The following is a 24,095-nucleotide window of genomic DNA, read 5'->3' as shown; positions in this document are numbered from 1 at the left end:
GACTACAGCTTCACTCGCATTCCCTGCCCTGAACATGGCTGGCTGACCCATAGTCAATAACCTGCTGAACTCTATGCATACTCTGGATAGATGCTGAGCAATGGGTATGTCACGTACATCACAAAGCTCGTGTTAGTGCTGGCCTCACTGTCCCACCTGCTTCACTGTGATTCCCAACATGAAATAATGATCTTACTAGCCCTTTAAATAATTCTTGACCTAGACTGAAGATTGGCCCAAACTATCAACACTGGATCCTGATCACAAATCCCCACCTCTCCAAAGTTCAGATGCTAGGCTTTGTTTTTACCTGTTCTAGATATACTGTGATGCCAGCTGTGAAATTTAGAACAGGAATCCAAGACCAACCCCAGGCCAAAGTTTAGGGGTATTCTGAAAGAAGAGTTAAACCCAACTTTACCTACTTCTTGTATTGTAAGGAGATTAAAAAGGTTTCTAAACAAGTAAAACCTTGAGCAGCAAACCCAGCCAAACTACTATGCAGCAAAGAAGTCTAGAAACATGTCATGTTTAAAAGGGTTTGCAGGTTTTGCATGCATTGGACACCCTCCTAATACTCTCCAGTGGAAGTGAGGAACCACAGCGTTAACACAATAGGAAAACACACAAATGCACAAGGCAAGGTCCCTGCAGCCAAGTCTAGCCATAAATTTGGGCAACTGACAGTACAGCCGTCTTCCTGTTGCTCGGCTGCTGAGCCTGGCAGTATTGAAAAGGCCAGTTGTGACAGGTCAGTGCACATATACAAAGCACCATTTAGACACCCAGAAATACCTTGGGTTAGCGAAGCACATCAAGACACAGTGCAATGCTATCAGTGACCATTTAGCAGGTTCAATTGATGCTATGGCAATAAACAAACAGTAAAAGAGAGGCCAGATGTGCTTTTTTTACCGCCTTTCTTCCTCTTCCCCTCTTTCTGAGCCTTGGGTATGTGTCCCCCTGCCTTGCAGCAGCAGAGCTGTATGGAATGCCAAAGCTAATCAATGCTAGATCAGTTCTGTCTCCACATCTGATCTCCCTTTCTTGAGGCCCAGACTGATACGATTCCAAAAACTACTTGGCAATCATAATTCCTAATCAGCCCCTGGGATGCTAAACAGTCACAAGTTTCCTGATAAAGAGGGACAGAGCGAGGGAAACAAAGAGCACAAGTATTCCTGCCTGGGAGGCATGAAGTTTTCATCACCTGAAAGCTTCCCAAGCCCCCATCAAAACGATTAGATTATGAAAACTGCTGAAACCAGAACTTTTCTGAAAAGCCAGTTAAAAAGTCATAGCGCCGGCAAAGAAGTAGGTGAGGAGTAGAAATTGAGACTTGCTCCTGAGGTTATTTCTTGGCATGTATTAAACATAGACACAACAATAAGCAATAAATCACAGACCATGAGAAGTGTCAGGTGGAAAGCACCAGATGAAATTAGAACACCCCTCTTGAAACAATTCAGCACTGAAATAAATACAAAGGGAGGTTGGTAAACGTGTGATCTACACATCCAGGATATTAAAGGGGAAAAGTTTCAGGAATCTGAAATTGAGAAATCCCCTACAAAATAGTTTCTATTAGGGGGAAAAAACCACCATCTAAATACATACAACCCGAGCTCCTCTTAGCTTTCTTAAGGGATGTGCACATTTGCAAGTTTCTATTTGGTTTTTTGCAATGTGCCATCCCTCTATTGCTCCAGATCTCGTGATACCCTCCCTGAGCTTTTCCTCAACTTCTTTTGAACTCAGGACCTACCACTGCATTACCTGCAAAAAATCTCATTCATTGACCAACTCTCTCTGAACAAATTCTGGCTTACCATGTTGTACAAATGTGTTCGCTGTTTGGCACCCAGCGTATTTACGGTACATTTCAGTTTATCCTATCCCAGGTACTTCTATTTAGCCCAATCTTACTAATTTTACAGTATCTAATCAAACTATGATAAAACTGATTGTAGGAGGCAGGATTTTGAGTCACCAGCCCCTCAAGAGCTGGGTTGATGCTTTATTTCATTGAAAGTAGTATGATCTAGAGAAAATTTAAAACCCTCCCCTGATGGCACGCAGCTTCCAGTCATCTGAGCTAGACCTTAACATTGTACCATGAAGTCAAATGACGACTATGATGTGTGGGAGTCTGTGTGTTCTAAACTATTATATACCACTAAGCTGGAGTAAAGATGGATGATGAGGGGAGGAGTTGTGCCTCCCGGATCCATGTGTGGAGGGGACTTTCATGAGGCAAAAAGAACTCAGCTGCGCTTGTGACACCGTCACCCTTTCCCCTCAGTCCATGAAGCGGGTTCTCTGGGTGTCTGGGATTCTGGGCCAGGTGAGGTGTGGGCAGACTGGGACTTGGAACACATATCACCACTCCTGGGGCTTTGTCATCTTTTCTGTGGCCCCCTCTTCAATCCAGCAATCCCTTGAAGGGGGATACCCACGGCCAGGGAAGTACCTGGTAGCGTGGCTTCAGTGCAGCTCCACTGGAGCACTGAGCTGCTATGGAAGAATGGGGCCTCTGTGCTGAGAGCCTTAGCTTCCCATAGATCCCACAGGATCCTTGGGGTTTCTAGGTGGGTTCCACAGTGTGTTCCATATGCAGGAGCAAACCCTGATCCTCCTAATGGAATCTCCATGAGGAGATTTTCATAGACTGAACACAGGTGGTCAGGCCTAGTGGTCAGAGCAGGAGTCAGGAGTCAGGCTCCAGGAACCAAAGGTTAGCAATGGAACCAGAGTTGGGAGTCAAGCTGAGGGTCAGTGCCAGAGTCAGGAATCGGGCCAGGGCTCAGAGCTCGAGCTAGGAGCCAGAGGTGGGGCACAGAAGCAGGGATCTGGAACAAGGCAGGGCGTAGGAACCAGGAACAGGACAGGAAGGCAGGAATCAGGAACAAGGCAGGACTTAAGAGTCAGGCAAGATGGCAGATCTGATATAGCTGCTGGCCAGGAATTCACCTAGTTGTTTAGATGACTTCTGGTTCAAACAATGAGTCTGAGTAAATTGGAGAGACCAGACATCTCCTCCAATTGGGAGCTTTGTGAGCGGTGCCTATAGTGAGTGAGCGAGGGTCCACCAGCCCACACTCTTTGCTGGTGCCAGTCACGTGGTGGCTGCAGTCAGAGGACTGCCCAGGGACCTGGGTTGAGACCCATGATCCCCCACAGGAGACCCTAGCAGACACTTCTTCTCCCAAACCCAGTCTTATGGGTTTTTCACAGGAATAGATGATCCAGACTATTGAAACTACATTACAAATACAGTGGTGTTGAACCTGGAATAAAACTGGCCCCCGATGTGTATGTCACAGGGCTTTCTCACTAGTAAAACCTTTAGCACTAAATCGGCATCGTAACGAAGGCTGTGCATGTTTGTCATGGTCATGACATCCAGGAAGAAAATAATGATTTTTAGGGGAGTTATATGATGACGGTCTCAGTCACCCAGTTCAGCCTGTTACTAAGCAAGTCTTATCCATGAATGCTCACAGGATTGGCTCGTTCTCTCTGTTCAGTGGAGTGGCATATAAATTCTTCTTTAATGGTTAGCATCCAAATGGAGTGTCCAGATACCTTAGGGAGCCTTGAAATAATTGGCCATTTAACTTTACAAAAGGGTCACGCTGGACCCCACGGTGGAAAGTACTTTTATATCCTCAGACTGGGAACTTTAACATTTAATAAATTGCCAGCAAGTTTAATTTGTGTATATCTTTCATGAACAAACAGAAAGAGATGGAAGAATTAGGTTTCCCTTGATCCATATGATATGTATATTCCTTTCAAGCTGTATTCTTCTATACAATCTTAAGAGAAAGGCTCTTGTGTTCTGGCCCTTTAAATATCTGCCATTCAGAGGGGAGGACTGGATGATGTTTTCCAACTATGGTTCCTTTCTCATATTAAACCCTTGAAGTAATGACTGACGTGGATGGGTTTTTTCCTAAAAGGGATAAGTACACTTACGAGGCTCAGCAAAAATAGAAAGAGCCGGTGTTTTTACATTTAGACAGACTCAACTTTAGAACAAGCTAGTTAATAATTTTAACCTGGTTAGAAATGAAGCAATCACAAAATTCTGCATGTGGAATCAGGCTTAGTGCTAGGCCAAGAAAGAAGTAGCTAGTTTAGAGCATACTAATGAACTGCCTCCTTTTGGCATGCACCGAGGATCCATTTCAGACAAGGATCAGCAACGCAAAGGCTGCAGTGAAGGGAGAGGAGTGTCCTTAGGGGTGCAAATAAGCAATTACCCACAGCTGGACCCACTTCAAACTCTAGGACTGAAGATGGAAAACACAGATTACATGAGTACCTGTCACAGTCAGCTAGTATCATACTGCTTTGCCTGCTGAAACTAGGGGCAGGCCATGTAGCTATCCCCCCCCCCCCCCCGTGTTGAATACAGAAGGGTTTGATTACAACTCTGCAATCAGAGGTCAATATTGAAAATGTTTTTTTATTTTCTTTTAAATTGTTCAAGCCAAACAGCACTTTTCCAGGTGCCAACTCTGTCAAACACTGTTCCAATGAGCTATTGGCTTCTAAAAGCAACGAAAAATAGCCAACCAATGCACCCCTACATTGTTAAATGGTTGGGAAGCAATCATTTATAAGCCACAATGGGAGAGAGGACCAAGAATTCAGAATACTGCAGCTTTTCAGCCAGTGAGAACTACAAGTGAAACACGTGGAGATGATAAAACCAACACTGAAATGTCAAGTAAAAAAGTAAATATTGGAAGTTACTCCTCAGTAAACATGTGATTAATTTCTAATGAGGACGAATTAATATTTACCAAAAACAATATCCGTCGTTCCCATTGCTCCTGGCATAAGCACTATCAATCAAGATACACACACACACAGAGAAATATCTGGTCTCTTTCTCCCAGCGATGAAAAAAGGTATTCTGAAATGAATCAGACTAGAATATGTTTCCCTGGTGCTTTCCTTTGAAGCTGGAGTGGAATATATCAGAGCAGTAAAATTTGCTTACCCTTCTGTTCTGTACACTGAACACCTCTCCAGAGGAATTTTTAGCACTCCATTATTTAAACCCACAAATAGTGACCTGTCACTATGCAGGATTTGGAGGCTCTTGATTGGTTCCTGTTGACCATCGGGAAGAATCTGCATTTCCTCTAAATAACAACTCCTCAGGCTCCTATTAGTGGTAGAAAGTGCCTTCAAAATGGTGCCATACTCTAATGGAACAAGAAGCAAGACGCAAGTAAATCTTAGATCTATTGATTCAATTTTGTACCTAGCATGAAGACTAAAGATTAATGACATCCTATTTACATAAACACTTTAAGGCTTCTTTCCTCTTCTACTACTTTTCAAACATTTTTGTTATCAAGGGTAGAAACTGCCTCAGCTATGTGGGTGCAATTCCCTTTTGTGTATTCAGACTGATTTATAGCTGTGGAACAGATGGGCCCACAATAATGCCATCTTAACTGCAACAAATAGTGAACCAGTGTTGGAAATCTCTGATGCCACAGTAAATGTTGAATGGGTTTGAAGTCTAAATTATCCTTTCCCTGCTAAAAGTGGCCCTTCCAGTAGGAATATTGGATACAACGACAATGAGCATTGTTTGTATGGAAGCTTACGCTACACTGTTGATCTATCAATTGGTGGATTGATGGACCTATGGGAGAAGTTCATCTCTGAGGCTGTCAAATTAGCATTTTTTTCCATGAAGAATACATGCATTTAGAACAAAAATTAGATTAGTCAATGCCTGTTATCTTTGAAGATTGATCTATTCAAGGAATAAGCTTTCCTGGTCAAACAGCAATTTTTTTTGTGTCTGTACCATAGTTACATTACTCCTAGCAACTAAGTTCTCCTATATGTAGGAATTTTCTAAATCAATTTATAGCGCCCCAAAATACAGATCTGGATCTATACCATCATGAAGTTTGGGGTCAATTCCGATTTGGATTCAAGTTCACTCCTAATCTCCATGATCCAATATGCTCTAGGCTCCCTTTAACTGCAATTCTCATCCTTTGAAAGGTTTTAGTTTCAACAGATTCCAGTCTCCATTGACCACTCCATTCTCCAGTGTCCAGAGAAACAGACGTGTATAAGATAATAGATGATAAAACACTATGACTTCTTCACAGATAACAGAAGGCAAAATGCAAATGGAATTAAAATCTCAGTCTTCCACTTCTGTTTCTTCTGGTATAGTAACTGGGACACCTCACTTAAGGAATAAAGATGTAAATGTGGCAAAACCATGCCATATTTCATTTTAAGTGTGGTTTGCTCATCACGATCACTTCCATGCAGGCCTAAATCAGGGAGAATGTTACTAGAATATATAAAAGCTAATCACTTACTTTGAAAGTGGTGGTAAAAGTTACATAAATTATGACACAATTCTGGAAGATGGTAACTTCAGAGTGAGAGGATGACTCCATATTGCAATGTTAGTTTAATCTAACACTTAGAGAGGCAATATATCTTATTATAAAAGTCAACACTCTCGCAATAAAGGATGAAAACACTACACCCATTAGGCTGGCCATATGCTTTGATTAACCAAAATATTTAATTTAACTTTTATCTCAAGTGTGTATATAGGTTAAGGCAACCATTTATAATACTTTGCCTTTCTTCACCGCCTTTCATCCACGGTCCTTGTGCTTTCCAGCGTGCCCTAATTGTCAGAGCATGGCAGTGGTAGTCAAGAGATTTGCATTATAATCTCAGTGCTGCTACTGACTATTCGTGTGACCTTTGGAAATTGTCTGCCTCTGTCTCCCCATCTGTAATGTGATGATGATAATAATGCTTACCCATCTCTTGACCTCATAGGAGTGTAAAAGTACACAAGCATTGCAGATAGGTAAACTGTAGCACACAGAGTTAAGTTAGCTTGCACAAGATCACACACAGCAATTTGGTTACCTAGGGCAAGCCCTTTACCCTTCTCCACCATTGTGCCTTAGTCTGATTAGTTGATACATGTTAAAAGGAAAGACATCTTTTGCTTCTTTACGCATTGCGGATTTAAGGCCTACTCTCTCAAGGTCATGCCTCAGGGTCTCTATTCTGTTTTTATCTCTTCCCTATTCAGAAAAATTAGCTTCCATGGAGTTTTGCCTAAAGAACTCAGTACAAACAGTAACAGCCTCAGGATCAGGCTCCCATGCTGCTACATCTCTGAACGAGGGGACTGATCCTCCTTAAACTTGAATGCTCTCACCTGTCCCAATATACATCACATGGTAAAGAGTATCCTTTCCTTGAACAATGTCAACCACCAGTTTGGAAAATCGAATGCTGTCTTGAGTCACGTAGGGATCCACGGAGACTGGCTGAACCACGTCATTCATCAGAAACAAGCGCTGGGCATCCTGCAGGATCCTTTCGGTCAGGTTCTCATTAGGGCTGTTGTCATTCAGGGTCCCACACTAAACAGGGACGACAGAACTTCAGCAGCTGTATTTGCACTTCACCCAAAACAACCCTCTAGTCCTTCCTCAGGGAAAACATTCATTGACTTCACTGAGAATTGTGCCTGAGGAAAGCCTTCAGGATTTGGCCCCTTGTGCTAATGGCCAGTGTTACAGGGAGCTCTGGTCACTCTTCCACCCCATAAAGTCATGTCTCCATATTTGTCCATTGGCCAGTGAGACGGTATTTTATTCCTTTGTGACACCACAGAGTGGGCACATCTACAGATAAACTACAGAAGTTCAGAACTAACTGGGGAGCAAAAAAGTTAAGGATGGATAAAGAAATTCAGAGGAGATAAGAAAACCCTGAACTTCTACCCAAACCCTTTCTGAGGTTTTCCCAGGTCTGCCTGAAATCTCACCTTAAAGTCCTGTAAATCTGAGATGAACTCCCCCCCAAATTACTCTTTTTGTATAACAACACCAAGTTCACCACCTGGTCTCTTCCACATGCATACTCCCATTGGCTCCCCTGACTTTGAATAATCCTTGCAAGGGAATTGGCCTGCAACTTCCCTCCAACTCCTACAGCTTCACATAGATGGCTGGTTAGCCTGTGTCCGACTATCTTCAGGCTTTACCTCACCTCCCACGGCCATCCAAAATAGACCTTTTGGTTAAGGCATTGGCCTTTCAGTTCAACAGCAGCATCAGATCTGCTACTCTGGTTACCTCATTCTGAGGCCTGAGTTGCCCTGGAATTCACTTTATATCATACTTTAATACTTGGCACTAAATATTGTCAAAATACCATGCAAAATCATACTCCCACAGAAGTCAACGAGATGTTAGTTATTGACTTCACTGGGAACAGGACTGGCGCTGTGAGGTGGGCAAGGAGGCTTTCATTAACTCACATGAAATGTGAGGAGTCTGTTGAATGGCCTGTGCCCCAGGGCACAGAAGTCAACGACAGAATTGGGATGAGTTCTCAGTCCTAAACTCGGTCCATTGGACTATGTTGCCCCACTGACATACTGATCTTGACAGATCAAGGAACAGAAAAATTATGTTTTCCCAATTAGGGTCCCATTTTTGACTGTTTACTGCAACAACGAACAAGTTCTTCACAATGGCTAGGCACAACTTTCCTTTTGTGAATCCCTGCCGAAAATCTGCAGCTGTGGGTATGTCTACACTACCCGCTGGATACGCTGATTTCAGCTATGCTATTCACAAAACTGAAGTTGCGTATCTTAGGTTGACCACCCCCAGCGTAGATCTAGCCTAACTAAAATCTGCAAACAGAGCTGGAAGAACTGGAGGGAAATCTAGGGCAGTTAATAGGGCTGGTGCTGACCTACTCCAGCTGAAGATCTAGCCCTCTGGTGAGTATCTTCAGCCTCTTTCTAAATACTCATGCCAAGGTTAGTAGTTTTCTGACTCAATCCTTACAGAATGCATTTTCTAATAGAGAAGTTCTTTCCAGTTCATCAGTGCCTAATCCATGGTTCCTACAGAAGTTTGGAAATCTCTCTTTTGCCACCTTTTTCTCATTCTCTCTCTAATCCTGCAAGTTCATGTTTCAGATAGTCTCACTTTTACCCACTATACCCTTTTCCTTCACAGGTCATCAATGAAGGAGAAATCCTGATGGTTGGAATGTCAGTTAGTTTTATTTCCTACGCTCATGAAGCAGAAGGTAACCCTTTTGCTCTCTTGGCAGCCCGCATGCTGAAACAGCATCCTCCAGTTATTATTTTGTTTTGTTCTAATTTCCTGATTATCTATGCCATCTTGATCCTCTATATCCTTCAGTATTTCTCCTTCCTCTCTGGCATCCTTCCCTCATCTTCCTTTGTGAACAGCGAGTCAAAGAATTAATTTAATTTTTTTGCAATATCTGCCTCTTCTGTCACTAAATTACCTTTGTCATCTCATAAAGGCCCTTCACTGACCTCTTGTTCCTTACGTACTTGAAATATATCCAAATCTCTTTTTGCAATCTTCCTTTCATCTTCCACTGTGTCACAGAGAGATTCACCCTGAGGGTGTGAGGGAAGATTCCTGACACACTGACACTCCCCCTGGGATTTCCACCAGTGGGGGAGAACTAAATTCTATATTTCAATGCAGGCTTCATGGCAGCCCATCTAGCAGAGGCTGCTCACGGACACTCTGAAGCAGTCATCTTCACTCGCTGAGGTTTTGTGCAGAGCTGACTGTAACGCTGGATGGTTGCAATTTGTTCCTTTTTTGCCAATTAGCTGTAACTCAGGATCCTGGCAAGTTCACAATTCACAGATGCTTAGATTTTTAAGCCCCAAAGGAACAACTATGATCATCTAGTCTGATCTCCTGAATGACTCACACCATAGAATGTTACCCAGTAATTCCTGCAAAAGCCCATACATTCCTGGAGAGCTAGCGCTATCTATTAGAAAGACACCTCCCCTTCCCCAATCCTGATTGAAAGACTTAGGAGATGATTTAAGATTTCAAATGACAGACACGGGCGGCTCCAGGCCCCAGCACGCCAAGCGCGTACTTGGGGCGGCATGCTGCGGGGGGTGCTCTGTCGGGAGAGGGGCAGGCGGCTCCGGAGGACTTCCCGCAGGCGTGCCTGCGGAGGGTCCGCTGGTCCTGCGGCTCCGGTGGAGGTCCTGCGGGAGGTCCATCGGAGCCGCCTGCCACTCTCACAGCGACCAGAAAAGCGCCCCCCGTGGCATGCCGCCGTGCGTGAGGCGGCGAAAAGTCTAGAGCCGCCCCTGGACAGACAATCCTCCACATCCCTGGGTAAGTTGTTCCAATGGTCACGTTCCTTAGTTCTAGTCTGAATTTGTCTAGCTTCAACTTCCAGCCACTGAATCTGCAAATCGTGGCTGGGGAGTCTGCATGGCTCATTTTAAGAGTCTCATTCTAGACACTCACATACCACAGTGATGAGCATAGCAGAAATACAAACCTAGCACAGGAATTCCCATTCTGCAGTCCCTCTAGCCCAGTATGGTCTCCAACAGAGGCCAATGCTAGCTGCTTCAAGGGACGGTGCAAGAAGCCCCGCAGTGGGAAATTTCGGAATAATCTGTCTCCCAAGAAATTTTCATTCTCACTCTTTTAATTAGAGGCTATTTTCTGCCTTTCAGCATGAAGGTTTATATCTCTTACACAACTCCTGTTCATTTTATAAGTCTTTACTACAACAACTCTGGCTATTCTTAGTCTCCATAGAAATGTTCAGTCTTCTTTTGAATCCTGCTAAACTCACCATCTCAGTAATATCATAGAGTCACAGTCATAACGTTTGAGGCCAGAAGGGGCCACCAGATCATCCAGTCTGACCTCCTGTATATCACAGGCCACCAAAGACCACCCAGACACCCCCATATCACGGCCAGCAACAAGGATTAGACCAAAGTATTACAGCTCACAAGAGACAACCCGGGCAGAGAATAGGAGGGATGAAGGAGAACCAATCCCCAAGACCCCTACAATGTCAGGTAATTGATTCAGTGAGATATACCCAGATCATGTGGCAGGGAGTTCCACAGATTAAGAATATGCTGTATGACAAAGATTTATTTTTACCCAATGAGAAGCTTGACCTATATTTTTTTTTCTCCTCGTTCTACTTCATTTGAATACAAATAATGATTCCCGCATTCTTCAAAAAAAATGACCACGCTTTTCCCCTCTATCCACTTCAGTCTTTATCTTGAAGTATTTTGGTAAATCTAGAGCACTAAAAAGTACCCACCCCAAACCCTAATTTTCCATTACACCTCCCAGTGTGGAGCAATATAGTTCAATGATTTGTATAGCACCAGGATTCTGCCTGGAGTCCTGAATTCCATAAACATCTACTCAGTACAACAGTTCCATCAAAGAGAAATTAAAAGGGTCTGGAGTGAATTGAAGTGCTGCAGCAATACCTGAAAATTAGGGATGGGGTTTATTGTTGGCAGCCATGTTGATCTTGGATTCTCCTGGTATCGGAAAGGGCCATTAAACGCCTGAGTAATGGCACTGAGGTTGAAGGCACATACTGCTGAAGCAGCTATACTGTTTCTGAAAAGGGGAAAAAATCAGTTTAATAATTAGAACATTGACAATTTCATCATAAGAGACATCAAACATCAGTTGAATAAAATACATGTAAATTACTAGGTAAAAGTGCAGTGTTACAGATCTCAGAAGGAGGAAAAAATCCAGCCAGATTAGATGACAATCTTGAGAATGAATTTTAATCTCGATTGTAAAATGTACATGATTTAAGACCCACAGAAGCAATCCTGACACAAAGGGCACATATTGTACAATTTCCATGGATTATTTGTGTCCGGTTTTCTATTTAGTTTTTTACATCCCATCAATCCTGACTGATAATGAACAGACTAATTTTTAATTTCATGGTATTTGTCAGATGAAGTTGAAATTCAGTTTCTGTAGATGCCTGAAATCTATAGCTGCAAAAATATACTAAATACATCTAGAGAAAGAATTAGCACCAAGCCAGCGACTGCAACAGTTCAACATGCAAGGTCATGCCACAGAAGCTGTTTTCAATGACCACAGTTCACTTCTTTGTGTCCCCAGCTGGGAATAGCATCTGTATCTGAATAGTATCAAGAATGCATGTGCCACGCAGAGGAATCAGTCTGTAAAACAAAGGCTTCTGGAGGAAGGACTATCTGCAAGGGAACTTGTTTCAGCAACTTTACCCTACTCAGTCATCATATCCGGCAGCTCTGCGGGCCATTGCTGTTCCATTTCTGTCAGCAAGGGCATGTTTTGGCAAGGTGCAAAGCACACTCCACTTCTGACTTTAATAGGCAGTGAGGTCACCCAGAACCACCCAGGACTGGCTCCATATCTAAGTAGGGTCAAGCCCTAAGCATAGGTATTTACTTAAGTGACAGGGCTTGTATAAGCCCAACCTGGGATTCAACCCATTCTTTTTAAAGGAAGAAGAAAAGAGAGAGAAAATTAGAGAGAAAGACATCAAATTAAAAATAAAAATAGATCACTAAGGGATAGCATGATTGACTTGTCATAGTGGCTTCTAGATAACCCAGGGTTTGCTTGACATACTGCGCTAATTAAGGCAATCTGAATTCTCTGAAAAGAACAATTTTTTACTAAACCAATAATTACACACAGAAAAAGCCTAGCTGCACGATTCCAGGCAGGGAACGAGAGGGACAGATTCTTTCACAGCGGATTCCTTTGGAGCAGCCCAGTATAAAGAGGAACTTTTTTCTCCTATTCCCTTTTCCTCCCCCCACTAAACTCCCCTCCCTGCACCTTCAATTCCACTGTGCAGTGGAGCAGTTCACTCTGAACATGTCAAAGCATTGCAAGTTGAACCTTTCTCCACTTTTGTCTGAATGCTGCTGATGCAGTGCATGTTCACAGAAGGCAGCTCTTTAGACAAAGCTAATTATGGGTGACAAGTAAATGCCTCGAGGCACACAAAAAAAGGCTAGTCTAAATAAAGCTGCATAGCTTTTCAAAATAGAATGAATTCTTATAGAGCCCTGCTAAACATTACAGAGTCAAGTTCCTTCCCTCTGCTGAAGATGAGTAAGAAGAGGTGAATATCAGATAATTACCCTGCCTCCAGGGCAGTGCTGTTCCACCCTATCAAAAGTTTGATCTCAATCTTAAACCACTGACATTTATTTCTCTGTACAGTTCTTTATTTCTGGGTGATGCATGGGCCAAGTATAGCTATCTCCTTCATTCATATCCAGTACTAGTGGTGATGGATCAACCAGGCAGTTTGGAAAATGCTTTCGTTCAAAGGGTTTTAAACGTGATCTCAATGACCTTATAGAAAAACTTTAATAACAACTGTTTAAATATTTCAAAAGCTAGTTCCCTAAATAAACCATATTTTCTGCTGACTTAGCTCAATATTACACAACAATGAGCAATAAATCTGTTTGTCATGGATTTTTCACAATGAAGCATGATATAAGCCAATCGTCCTTTGTTGGGAAACGGCCCTGATTCCACTAAACGCGAGTTTTCAAAAGGTAATGATATTTTTAAACAAAAATCATGTATCTTCAGTCTACCAGCAGAACAGTGGATAGAGACACAGACTGGTGCATAAATAAGCCTTATTTGGCATGCAGAACACATGTAGCAAGATATAAATCCTGATGGAAGTTAAAAGAATAATTATCATTATTTCTCTAGTCAGATGACAAATTGGAACATTTTCCTCTTTGAATTCTTGAAAGAACATTCTGTCGTAGCCACAAAAAACACTACTTGATCTAACTTCAGCTATGGTCTATAATAACGCATCTAGCCAGTTACACCAGAGTTATATAATACATTGTTCTCAGCAGGTGGAGGCGAGAAGGATGAACCAAGTGTGGGGGTGGGCCCTTTAAGGCCATGGAGTAACAAGAGTGTCTAACTGTATCCTATACAGGGATTGGGTAACATCCATTACATTCCGTGTTGCTTACAAATAATGGGCAAAGTGATGCTACAGACCTAGCAGGAGAGTATCCTATCCCACCCATGCCACCCAATACCTTCTCCCAGTAGATTCTAAGTATACCAGTTGTTAATTATTATAATGTTTTAATTTTTTTTAAATGATCATTTCAAACTTTTTCGTGCCAAATGGATGTATGGATAAAAACTTTCAACATCTTCATTGCAAACTGGTCAGCCACTTTTGGTAACATAAGCACTGTCTCATTATCTTCACCCGAAGCTCTAGCCAAGTTTCTTTATAGGGTCAGAATGTTTGGCTAATTTCCTTTAAGTATTAATTCTAGAGAGAGTTTCATGCAGAGTTTAGAACTGGGTTAGATTTTCTCCAAAGTGCACAGGGTGTTTGGACCTGGGTTTGTGGTTCAGGCCAATTGCCCAATGATATTTTCTTTTTTAAGCGCTGCACTGGCTTGTTCCTGGCTGATTTTGGCAGTGAACATGTAGAAATAGCATAAGATAGATGGATAAGTACAGCCTACCACCTCCCTCTTGGTGTTTATAGAGTATGGGTGAAAGCCGGGACCCATCGACTTCAACGGCAAAAGTCTCACTGATTTCAATGGAGCCAGGATTTCACCTCTAGGGCTGCAATATCTAAGCACTGTACGCAGATAACGAAAAGCACAACATCATGAGTTGCTTTGAGAGAAGTTGGTTCTCTGTCCCAATTTCAGTGTCAGTGGAGCCCATGCTAAAACAGCGTGACTCTTTCCAGTCTGCCCCTAGTTCCTGTAGAGAGGTTGAGTTTGCTGCAGCCTTTCAGCTAAGGAATCAGGTTCTCTAGCTCAAAAAGCAGACGTTTAGATCCAGGGTTCCCAAGCTCAATTTCTGCCACTGCCAACCCCTGCAGAAGCATCACTGTACACAGACTCCTATTTGAGTGTGATGCCAAGTCTCTGCCCTGCATGGGCTATTATGTGGGGCCAGATCTTTATTTACATTGAGTAGTATCCTAGTCCATGAGTAGCCCCGCAGGAGTCAGCTACACAAATTAGGCTCTGTGAGTGTCGCATCTTGTACAACAATTAATTCCATTTTCATCTTCTCCTTTATAATTCAGGCTAACAAACTCTAGAGAGTATTATTGTGACCTCATAATGGACATGCTGGTAGCAGTGAGAAATGGTTCTCACCTGAGCGTGGGGGCTTGGAGAAACCTGGTTTACACTCATCTAACTTTAAAAAAGTAAACAAAAACCTAAAAAAATTCACAATATATTTTTTAAACTTCACTCTTCTCCTCTGACTCTGTCCTCAGGATCCTCACACATGCACACCCAAAAACATCCCAATGCAACTTCCTTGAAAACGATCCCAACAAACATCAGAAAGGTGATATGACAATCTCCAGTTATGTCTTTACGCCCCTCTATTTTATAGTTCATGCTTCTCCCCGAAAGTTCTAAAGGATACTTTACCTCTAAACGATCGTTCAGAATGATTGACTGGAAATGATAGTAAGAGAGTTTCATCGTGCTGGGGGTTGAGGTGGGAAAGTAGGACCAAAATGTAACTGAAAGTGTCACAACTCACACATTGGTAGTGAAGACTCCATAGATCAGGTCCTGCTCAGGAAGATAGAAGGTGCTTTGCAGTTCATTGTAATAGAAGGGGATTTCTCCAGAGCGGGAGCAGTTCAGCCTGGCCTTCATAAAAGTCGTCCACGTGTCCTCCAGCAAAAATCTCCCCCCAATGTCATTTTTGCAAACTCTGGCCACGCGAGAATAGACAGTTTTCCCACAATCATGTTCCACCGCGTTCTCACGGAAAAAGAAGTACGTGAACAAACCAATGTCATAGGCAGCAATAAAGTTGGGCTCTGGAAAACAGACGCGCAATGAGATTTACAGAGCTCAGAAGCTGAATGGTGCTCATTCAACAGCCCTGTGTGTTGCACCGTTAGGTTGCAGGGGACACCAGGTTGGAAGAGGGCATCCGAGCAGTGGGTCTGAGAATAATGACATATGAATGTGTAGCTCCCATTCAGTTCCTCAGCTCCAACCCTGGTGATGCAAATACTGGGCCCAGTCCTTTCACCATTGCTATCAGTGGCATACCTACCACTGCAGTTAGACATTGTGTGTGTGTGTGTGTGTGTGTTCACTCTACAATACAAGCCACCCACCCCCTTTTCATTGCTGAGTCACACCTTCTGGTGTGTTAAATATGCTGTTTGCATCACCTCCTAATTCTTTAAATGCTGTATTGAAACATTCAACCTATTCTCCTAATGCAGTGACAACTGGCTTCTATCATGAGCCTTTTTCCAGTTCATAGGCACTAAAAGATTTTCTCATGTTTGTAAAACAAACCACACCAAAACTGATAGTATCAGAACAAGCGTTTTACTTCTTCCCTACAAGAACTTAAAAGACTCTGGAAGAGGTTTGAAGCATGCATTTTCATCAGACGCTACACAAAGTTCTAAAGTGTATATTCTTTCATGCCAACAGACTCTGCAGAAAAGCAAAAAGTTTGGCCAATGGACAATATTTGACTGGAGGGGGCTAAAACTGTTGATTTCACAGGCTGCTTTTAAGATGCTTATGTCGGACTCATGCTCAAAGTAGGAAGAAAAATGTACAGGAATTCCTTTAATGCTACAGCCCAGGAGTGAGGAGGAGAACAGAGCATGCACGGGGAGCTCTGATGAAGCTGCAAGGCAGGTTTAAGCTGGGAAGTAGTAGATAAGTAGGAGAGGGCTCCACAGAATAGCTCCAATCAGATCATCACAGACGTTAAGGCCCAAGGGACCATTATGATCACCTAATCTGATCTTCTACATAACACAGGACACAGAATTTCCCCCCGTGGTTCCTGCATCAAGCCCAGTAATTTCTGGTTGAAGCAGAGCATATCTTTTAGAAAGACATCTAATCCTCACAGACCGATTTCTTGAGATTTCAAATCCTCCACCTTCCTTGGTAACTTGTTTCAATGGTTAATTACCCCCACTGTTAAAAACAGGCACTTTATTTTCAGTTTGAAATTGTCAAGCTTTGGCTTCCAGCCTTTGATCTTATTGTAGTTGTGTGTGCTAGGCCAAAAAAACCTTTTTTATCGGGTATTTTCTCCCCATGCAAGTACTTATGCTGCACAGTCAAGTCACCTTTTAACCTTCTTTTGAGTAAGTTAAATAGATTATGCTCATTAAGTCTCTCACTGCAAGGCAGGTTTTCCAGACCTCAATCATTCCTGAGGCTCTTCACCGAACCCTTTCCAATTTTTCAACATCCTTCTTGAAATGTGGACACCAGAACAGGACACAGTATTCTGATAATAGTCCCACCAGTGCTGCATACAGAGGTACTACTGCCTTCATACTCCTACTCAATATCCCCATTGATACATCCACAGTTTGCATTAGCTCCTTTAGCTACAGCATTGCGACTGGCAGCTCAGCTTGGCTGTGCTCTTCTTTAAACTCTCTTTTCAGATTTTCTTTCCTTCTCCTGGATTTTTCTCTATTTGCCTTTCTGTTTGTTTGTGCAGGAAAACAGACCTAAAGGAGAAATGCTGGGACTTGCCTCCAAATGGAAAGACAATGCCATAGTCCAGCACCTTCTTCCTCTGGGCACTGCTTCACACCACAGCTCTATAGCAGCCTTCAAAAGCCTCACCAGAATCTGAAGAGTGGACACAAGCACTGTCCATAAGGTTTGATCCAAAGCCCACAGAAGTCAATAGAAAGACTCCCACTGACCTGAATGGACTGTGGATCAGGCCCCACTAACCAAGGGAAATAGCAGATTCTCCATCACTTACGTCTTTCAGTCAAGATTGGGTCTCTCTCTAATAGATCTGTCCTTGCTCATCCAGGGCTCGATGCAGGAATGACTGGATGAATTTTTATGACCTGGTTTACACAGGAGGTCAGACTAGATCATTATAATGATCCCTTCTGACCTTAACATCTATGAATGTATAATAGGCTGGGGGTTTATGTTGACTTAGTTTCTCCCGCTTTGGCATCTCAAGACTACATACCCAGCAGCCTGTCTCTGTAAAAAGTATTCTATAAACCACATTCTCTGAATTGTATAAAGTTCTCTGAAATCTCCTGTCAAGTCTGGATTCTGGTGTTAAATGAGGGAGAGGGAGCTGATTTACAAGCCTATCCTGTTGCTTTCAATACCCCTATTGCTTCGGTTTGGCCAGCGGGACTTTACCATTAAGCCATTTGGAGTTGTATTGTGCAGTCCGAAGTGGGGGAACTTTTCCAAGGCTGCGGTAAATGGCAGGATCCCGTCCAGAGAAATCAATTACAGTCGCAGCATAGAGTTCTCCCCGTGATGTAATCACGGCTGTCGAGTTGTGCCGAGGGTCATACGGGCATCTAGCCACTCCATTTATTTTGTCAATGGTTTTACTAACATTTCCTACCTGTATTTAAAAGGAGAGAGAAAGTGGGAATAAAGGGTTTTATAGCACAGCTGGCTTCTCTAAGCATGCACGCAGAATTCAACCTTTCCTTGAGCACCTAGTAACAACCCCCATGTTAAAAAAAACCCAAAAACAATAGGCAATGGTAAGAAAATGACATTGTGAATTATTGTAAATCAAGAGTCAAATCTGCCACTTGCAGAGGGCCAGCACAAAGCCAGTGTGGTGCATCAGCTTCAGACCTGTTGGTCCTCTGCAAAAAGGTGATGTGCACCAGCCTGGGATGCCAGCGGGCACAACTCGCCAATCTCAATGGAGTTGTACCCAAATACATCAGCTGCCTATTGACAGTCTTTGGATGTGTAGGTTCCTTCTGTTTCCAATTTTACCTGCTGACATTTTAAAATCACTGGGGTCCTGGTCCTGCTCCTTTTAATATCAAGGAGAGCTTTGTCATTTGCTTTGGTGGAACCCTATATGAGTTGGAATTCCAACAAACAGGGCCCACTCTCACTGAAAACAGCCTTTGTAGTACTTAATGACAAAGCTGCAGGGACCAATCCTGATTCTGAGGAGGAATCTCTCCTGTTTGGGAGCTGAAGAATGCGCTCCCCCCCCCCCCCCCATTAGTCTGTGTTCCATGTCTTCTGAATCCACACAGCTCAATTGCCACTCAGGATAATCTGCGCCTTGAGAAGATCTTATAGAGACAACAGATGCGTGTTGCCAGTCCTAGCTGTCAGCAGTAGGCATGAGCAAAGGAAGACCAAGAAAGAGCCATGAAAGGCGTAAAGTTTCAACAGCCCTGCAATCCTTCTCACCACAAGGATCCCTTCACAGCTCTCCACCGCTTCTGCCCTGCTCCCTACAAGGGGCTGGGGTGAGGACAAGTGAAAAAAACCTCGCCTCTCAAAACAAAAGGGTAATCTGAGTCCAAGCCCCTTCCACCACTGTCAACCTCCCACCTCACAAAGCACTACCCTATAGGGAGTGTCTGACTCACAAGGCCACAAATATTGTTTTGTAGCTGAACCCAATTCATATATAGCATCAGCCTCATTTCCCAGCAAGGGGGGTGGGTGGGATCACAGCAAAGAGACATAATTTCAGATCAGTTGAATTTTGAATATTTATTCTATAATAGGGAATACTTCCATCTTCGCCTCAAAATGACTCTTTCCCTGGAACACACCCTCATCTCTCTCCACCATCCCTCCCCCTCCCAAAAGAGAAAGACAATAACAGACCTGTCTACTGGAACACACTGGGGAGAAGGCATTGGTACCGCAGGTAAAAACCTTCTTGCCATAAACAATCAGCACTCGCACATAGTTCTGGCATTCCTCCTGCAAGAAGGGAAAATACAAACAGTCTATGTGAAAGGGGGACTGTCAAGGTAGCAGTTTTGTCAAAAAATCCTCGTATTTTCCTTACCTGTGTTACAGCAGAAATATACCGGAGAGCATTAATGATCTTTGAATAGCATCCAAGAGCCCCATCCTGGATCAGGCCCCATTGTGCACAGTGCTGTACAAATACACAGCTCTGTACAGTCCACTGCCTGAATGGGTAAGTCAGACAGGCAACAAATGACCAACGTGCAAAGCAAGATGTCCACGGAGATGTTAGAAACCCAGTTTGTTGGTTACTCCTCTAACCACCCCCATTCCCGCTCCACTGAAAGGGCTGCAATAATCTAATCTAATTTATTCTTCACCGGTTACACCAATGGCTCACTTTAGGCACTTCACCTAGCTTGCAGGATGAGGGAGTGTCCACAACAGGACATTTTGTACCCATTTTCCTAGCAGTGGTGCAGCTGTGCCAGCATGACCAATGGCACAAGCTGTAGTGCAGACCAGGTGCAGACTGGGGGTCACACTGTTGCCAGTAGCAGTGTAGTTGCATTGCTGCTGGAAAAACAAGAAAGAAATTCTCTGCTGTAGACAAGGCCTGAGAGTCGATCAACGAGGCTCACTTGTGTCTAGGCAGCTTCACTGACTGTTTTTCATGCACTGGGACTGTGCTCTCAGGAGTTTCACAGGATGCAGCGTAAAACAAATTCCCTACACCAACCCAGGCCACTGAGTGCCAGCAAAGCCCCTATTTACATCTGTAACTGGGGACTCCAGCAAGTAGCAAATGACTGATGGATCTGCACAGCCATAAATCCATGTCACTGCCCCAGTTTCCCAGAGCTGCCCTTAACAGCCCTGCAGAGTATGGGAGATGTCCTGCAAGTCTGCCATCAAAATCATGGCTTAGGGGTCTCTGTCCATCCTGCACTTCACAGAGAAAAGGATACAAGCAATTGTTCATCAACTACCATTCATAGGGCACATGGTAAAGAAATCAAATTAAATTCTACTATAAACAGAAAAGGAAACTTGTTAAAAATAATAACCTCATCTTGGTTACACTGGCTGCTTTGCTTTCCTCCCACACCCCTCCCCACCCTCTGTAGATAATAATTTTCCATTAAGCTGAGCCCACCATTGCAGACACAGCTCCTTCTTTTGAGAGTTGCAATCACGCTGCAAGCTCCCCTATCTCCAAGTCCTACAAGCGGCTGATCATTTCCCTGAAGATTTCATTTGCACGATTCAGCCATGTAAAAACATTCCATATCATTTGGGAGGGAAGAGACTTGCTCTGTTGCATTAAGTCCTATCTCCTTTCATTTGCTACATGGATATCAATTCCTGGAAGGACTGTATTTAAGGAAAGGCTACCAGCGTTAGCTAAGAACAAGGTACTGATGTTTAGAATATTTGGGGATTATTATTATTTTTTTAATATGCTACCAGGCAGTGGGATGTGCACTTTTAGAGCTAGTCAGGGAGCACTCAAGGGTTCCATGTGAAGGCTGCATTTTTCCATTGAGTCTGTACCTGCCAATCTTAATTTCAGGTTTATCATTTCTTGATCAGATATAGCAGGGATCAAATTTGAAACCCCATGTGCCCTGGAACCAGAGCTTCAAATCCTAGCTGCGTCGATTCAGCACTTCATCTGTCAGAAGCAGATGAACTGTTGTTTTGTCTATCAAACAGGACTTTAAATAACAAGATCTTTATCTGTTTCGTGTTGAAATTAAAGCTCTTGTGCTTTTTAAAATAAGACTAAGGGCTTGTCTGACCATGTCTCCTCTCACTCTGTCATGTTCTGCTGTGCTGTGTGATCTGATTGCCCTCCTCTACCCTAGAGGTGGCTGCATTTCACTGGTGGGTAAAGTAATTCTTGTATATGTAAGTCATAGTTCTGCAATCCTGACTCACCCAATAACTCAGTGAGGGTTTTCCCTGATTTAGGACTGCAGATTTGGGGTTGATAGCTGTACAGGACCAAGAATATGTTGCTCAGTGGCTGCTATATAAATAACTAGACATGGGCCCAATCCCTTTTTCCCACAAAATTTTCTATTTCAGATGTGGGGAAGGTTCAGCATCTAACCCAGTATGCAGATCTGCATCCAAATTCCAGTCTCAGAGAAGCTAACCCAACCCCACTCCTACTCCCAATTCCCCTAGCCTTGAGGGGATTCTAATCAGCATCTGATCTGAATTAGCCACAGATGTTTAATTTGATCTTTTGGGGGGTAACTTGTGTTAGGGGTGCGTAGAGTGTTGCCTAGATTCCTTTTTATTATTTTATGAACAATATAAACAACATTTACAGAATTTGCCGCTTTGCCACAGAACTATATTCTGGTCCTTCACTTCTATTAAAAAAAAAAAAAAAAAACCCACATGGCCGGCAAGATAACACTGAAAAAATGAACGATCTGTAAGCTGATGCTGCAGGGTCCTCCTGAGTCTGCAGGCAGCCAGCAACAATAAGCAGCAAAGTATGACATGAATTCTACTCCAAGGTGATTAGGAACATCAAAGCAACCCAACCTGGCTGATAAATTACCTGTATTTTTGAGAGGTTATGCACGGTTTTTAATTGTGCTTGCTCGAGCAAAAACGTAGGCCATTTAGCAAAAACAGAAGGTGAATGGCTAAGGAATCTATATTGAGGAGATCTTACCGCTTGGTCTGAGCTCGTTCCACTACATTCTGACCTGTAACTCAGCCTCCCTGCTCCTGATCGTGGCAGCAAAGAACATGGTTAGTATGGGGGTAGTAGGTTACAACAGAAGCATTTGACAGCTGATATTTTTCACAAAAATTGAATGACCTGAATTCGCTACAGTTTTCATTGGTTATAATGGAAGCTAGGGCAAATAGTGGCATTTTCTACACCGCTTGGGGGGAGGAGGAGGAAGAGAACGCTGCCAGGAAGAGCAATACCATGGGGCAAATGTAATTGTCTTATTCCTACAAAATAATTGCCTGGAATATGCATAGCTTCTTTAACCAAACTAAGTCTCTAGTGAGAATAACAATGCTGCACACTTCTGGAAGAAGGGCAATGATAACATATGTAGCTCTTTTTATCCACTGAGCTTAAAGAATTTTCCTCAGCATTATTTAAAGCCTCATAACATCCCTCTGAAGCAGGTAGGCATTATTCTCCCCTATTTACAGAAAGGTGAACTGTGGCAAAGAGATGTTAAGGGACTTGCCCAAGATCATGCACTTAGACTCAGTGGCAGCTCTGAGAACAGGACCCATGAGTCTTGACTTCCAGTCCCCTCCTCTAGCCACCAAATAGCACAACCTCCTACACATCCCTAAAAATAGTACTGTATTAATCTTACATTTTTCACTGCTGCCTCCACACTCTCAGTTGCCTCAGTCTGTGTTGTGTGAAAGCCTCAAGCAAAAGCAAGAATGATGCAGAAATGTTTAGATTCACTCTCAAAACTTCCCCATGTGCTTAACATGAAATACCTCCTTATTTCCCTCCCTCAAAATACCTTTGTAAAAGACCAGCCTTCTATACAAAACAACCAACTCCAACTCACAGTCTCTGACTTGCCAGCTTCTTAGACATAAACGTTTTAAACAAATAGAAGCTATTCAGTGCTAGATTTTACTAGCTAGATGTGGAGCAATTACTGTTCTAAATAGGGGTGGCTGAATCCAAAGAGGTTTTCCTCCTGGTCACAAAGTTTGGCATGTCAGACTTCACGACACAACAATATTTACATCACAATCTGATGTCATGACACCAGCCCAGATGAACCTGTGATCAATCAGCCTGTGGAATTCATTACCACAAAATATTATTGAGTCCAAGAGTTTAATCAGATTCCAAAAAAGGACTGGACATTTACATGACAAAAACAGCCTCCATTATAATAGAAAGGATTATTTTCAAAAAAGAGGGTGGAACTGATATAAACCCTTATGTTTATTGCTCAAAAAATAAGCCAAGCTCTAAATAATAGGGTCAGAAAGAACTTCCACTAAGGACAGGCTATTCCATAATTATCCACTTCTGAGTTCTTGCTCCGTCCTCTGAAACATCTAGCACTGGCCACTCTCAGAGATAAGATGCTAAACGAAATGGACAATTGGTCTGATCGAGCTGAGCTATTCCTGTTTTCCTAGAAAGCATGAGTATCTAACTGCTGGCCTAGTACTCAGTCCACTACGACACCCCGCTTCAATATCAGTGATAGAACTTCCCCAAAAGCCCTCACTTGCGTTTCCATAGATTCATAGATTTCATGACCAGAAAGGACCATTGTACCCACCAAATCTGACTGCCTGTAGAACACAGGCCATAGGACTGCCCCAGAAAAATTCCTACAGCAGCTCCTTCAGAAAAACATCCAATCTTGATTTTAAAATGGTCAGTGATAGAGAATCCATC

The 24,095-nt window shown here is 43.0% G+C and overlaps 1 protein-coding gene across 1 annotated transcript in view; it reads right to left on the bottom strand.

Annotated features, from left to right (window-relative positions):
- The window catches only part of SEMA5B (semaphorin 5B), a 153,610-nt gene that overhangs the window by 69,307 nt on the left and 60,208 nt on the right, over positions 1-24,095 (bottom strand). The window contains exons 5-10 of the mRNA XM_030579372.1: positions 19,577-19,675; positions 18,116-18,329; positions 15,480-15,765; positions 11,363-11,498; positions 7,238-7,445; positions 5,012-5,219 (exon numbers count right to left, since the gene is read on the bottom strand). Coding sequence (XP_030435232.1) covers positions 5,012-5,219; positions 7,238-7,445; positions 11,363-11,498; positions 15,480-15,765; positions 18,116-18,329; positions 19,577-19,675 — 1,151 coding nt within the window. The remainder of the gene's footprint in view (positions 1-5,011; positions 5,220-7,237; positions 7,446-11,362; positions 11,499-15,479; positions 15,766-18,115; positions 18,330-19,576; positions 19,676-24,095) is intronic.

Source organism: Gopherus evgoodei, chromosome 11 (assembly GCF_007399415.2).
Source record: "Gopherus evgoodei ecotype Sinaloan lineage chromosome 11, rGopEvg1_v1.p, whole genome shotgun sequence".
Classification (NCBI taxonomy): domain Eukaryota; kingdom Metazoa; phylum Chordata; order Testudines; family Testudinidae; genus Gopherus; species Gopherus evgoodei.
The sequence above is the reverse complement of the archived record's forward strand: the minus strand, read 5'-3'. Positions and strand labels throughout refer to the sequence as shown.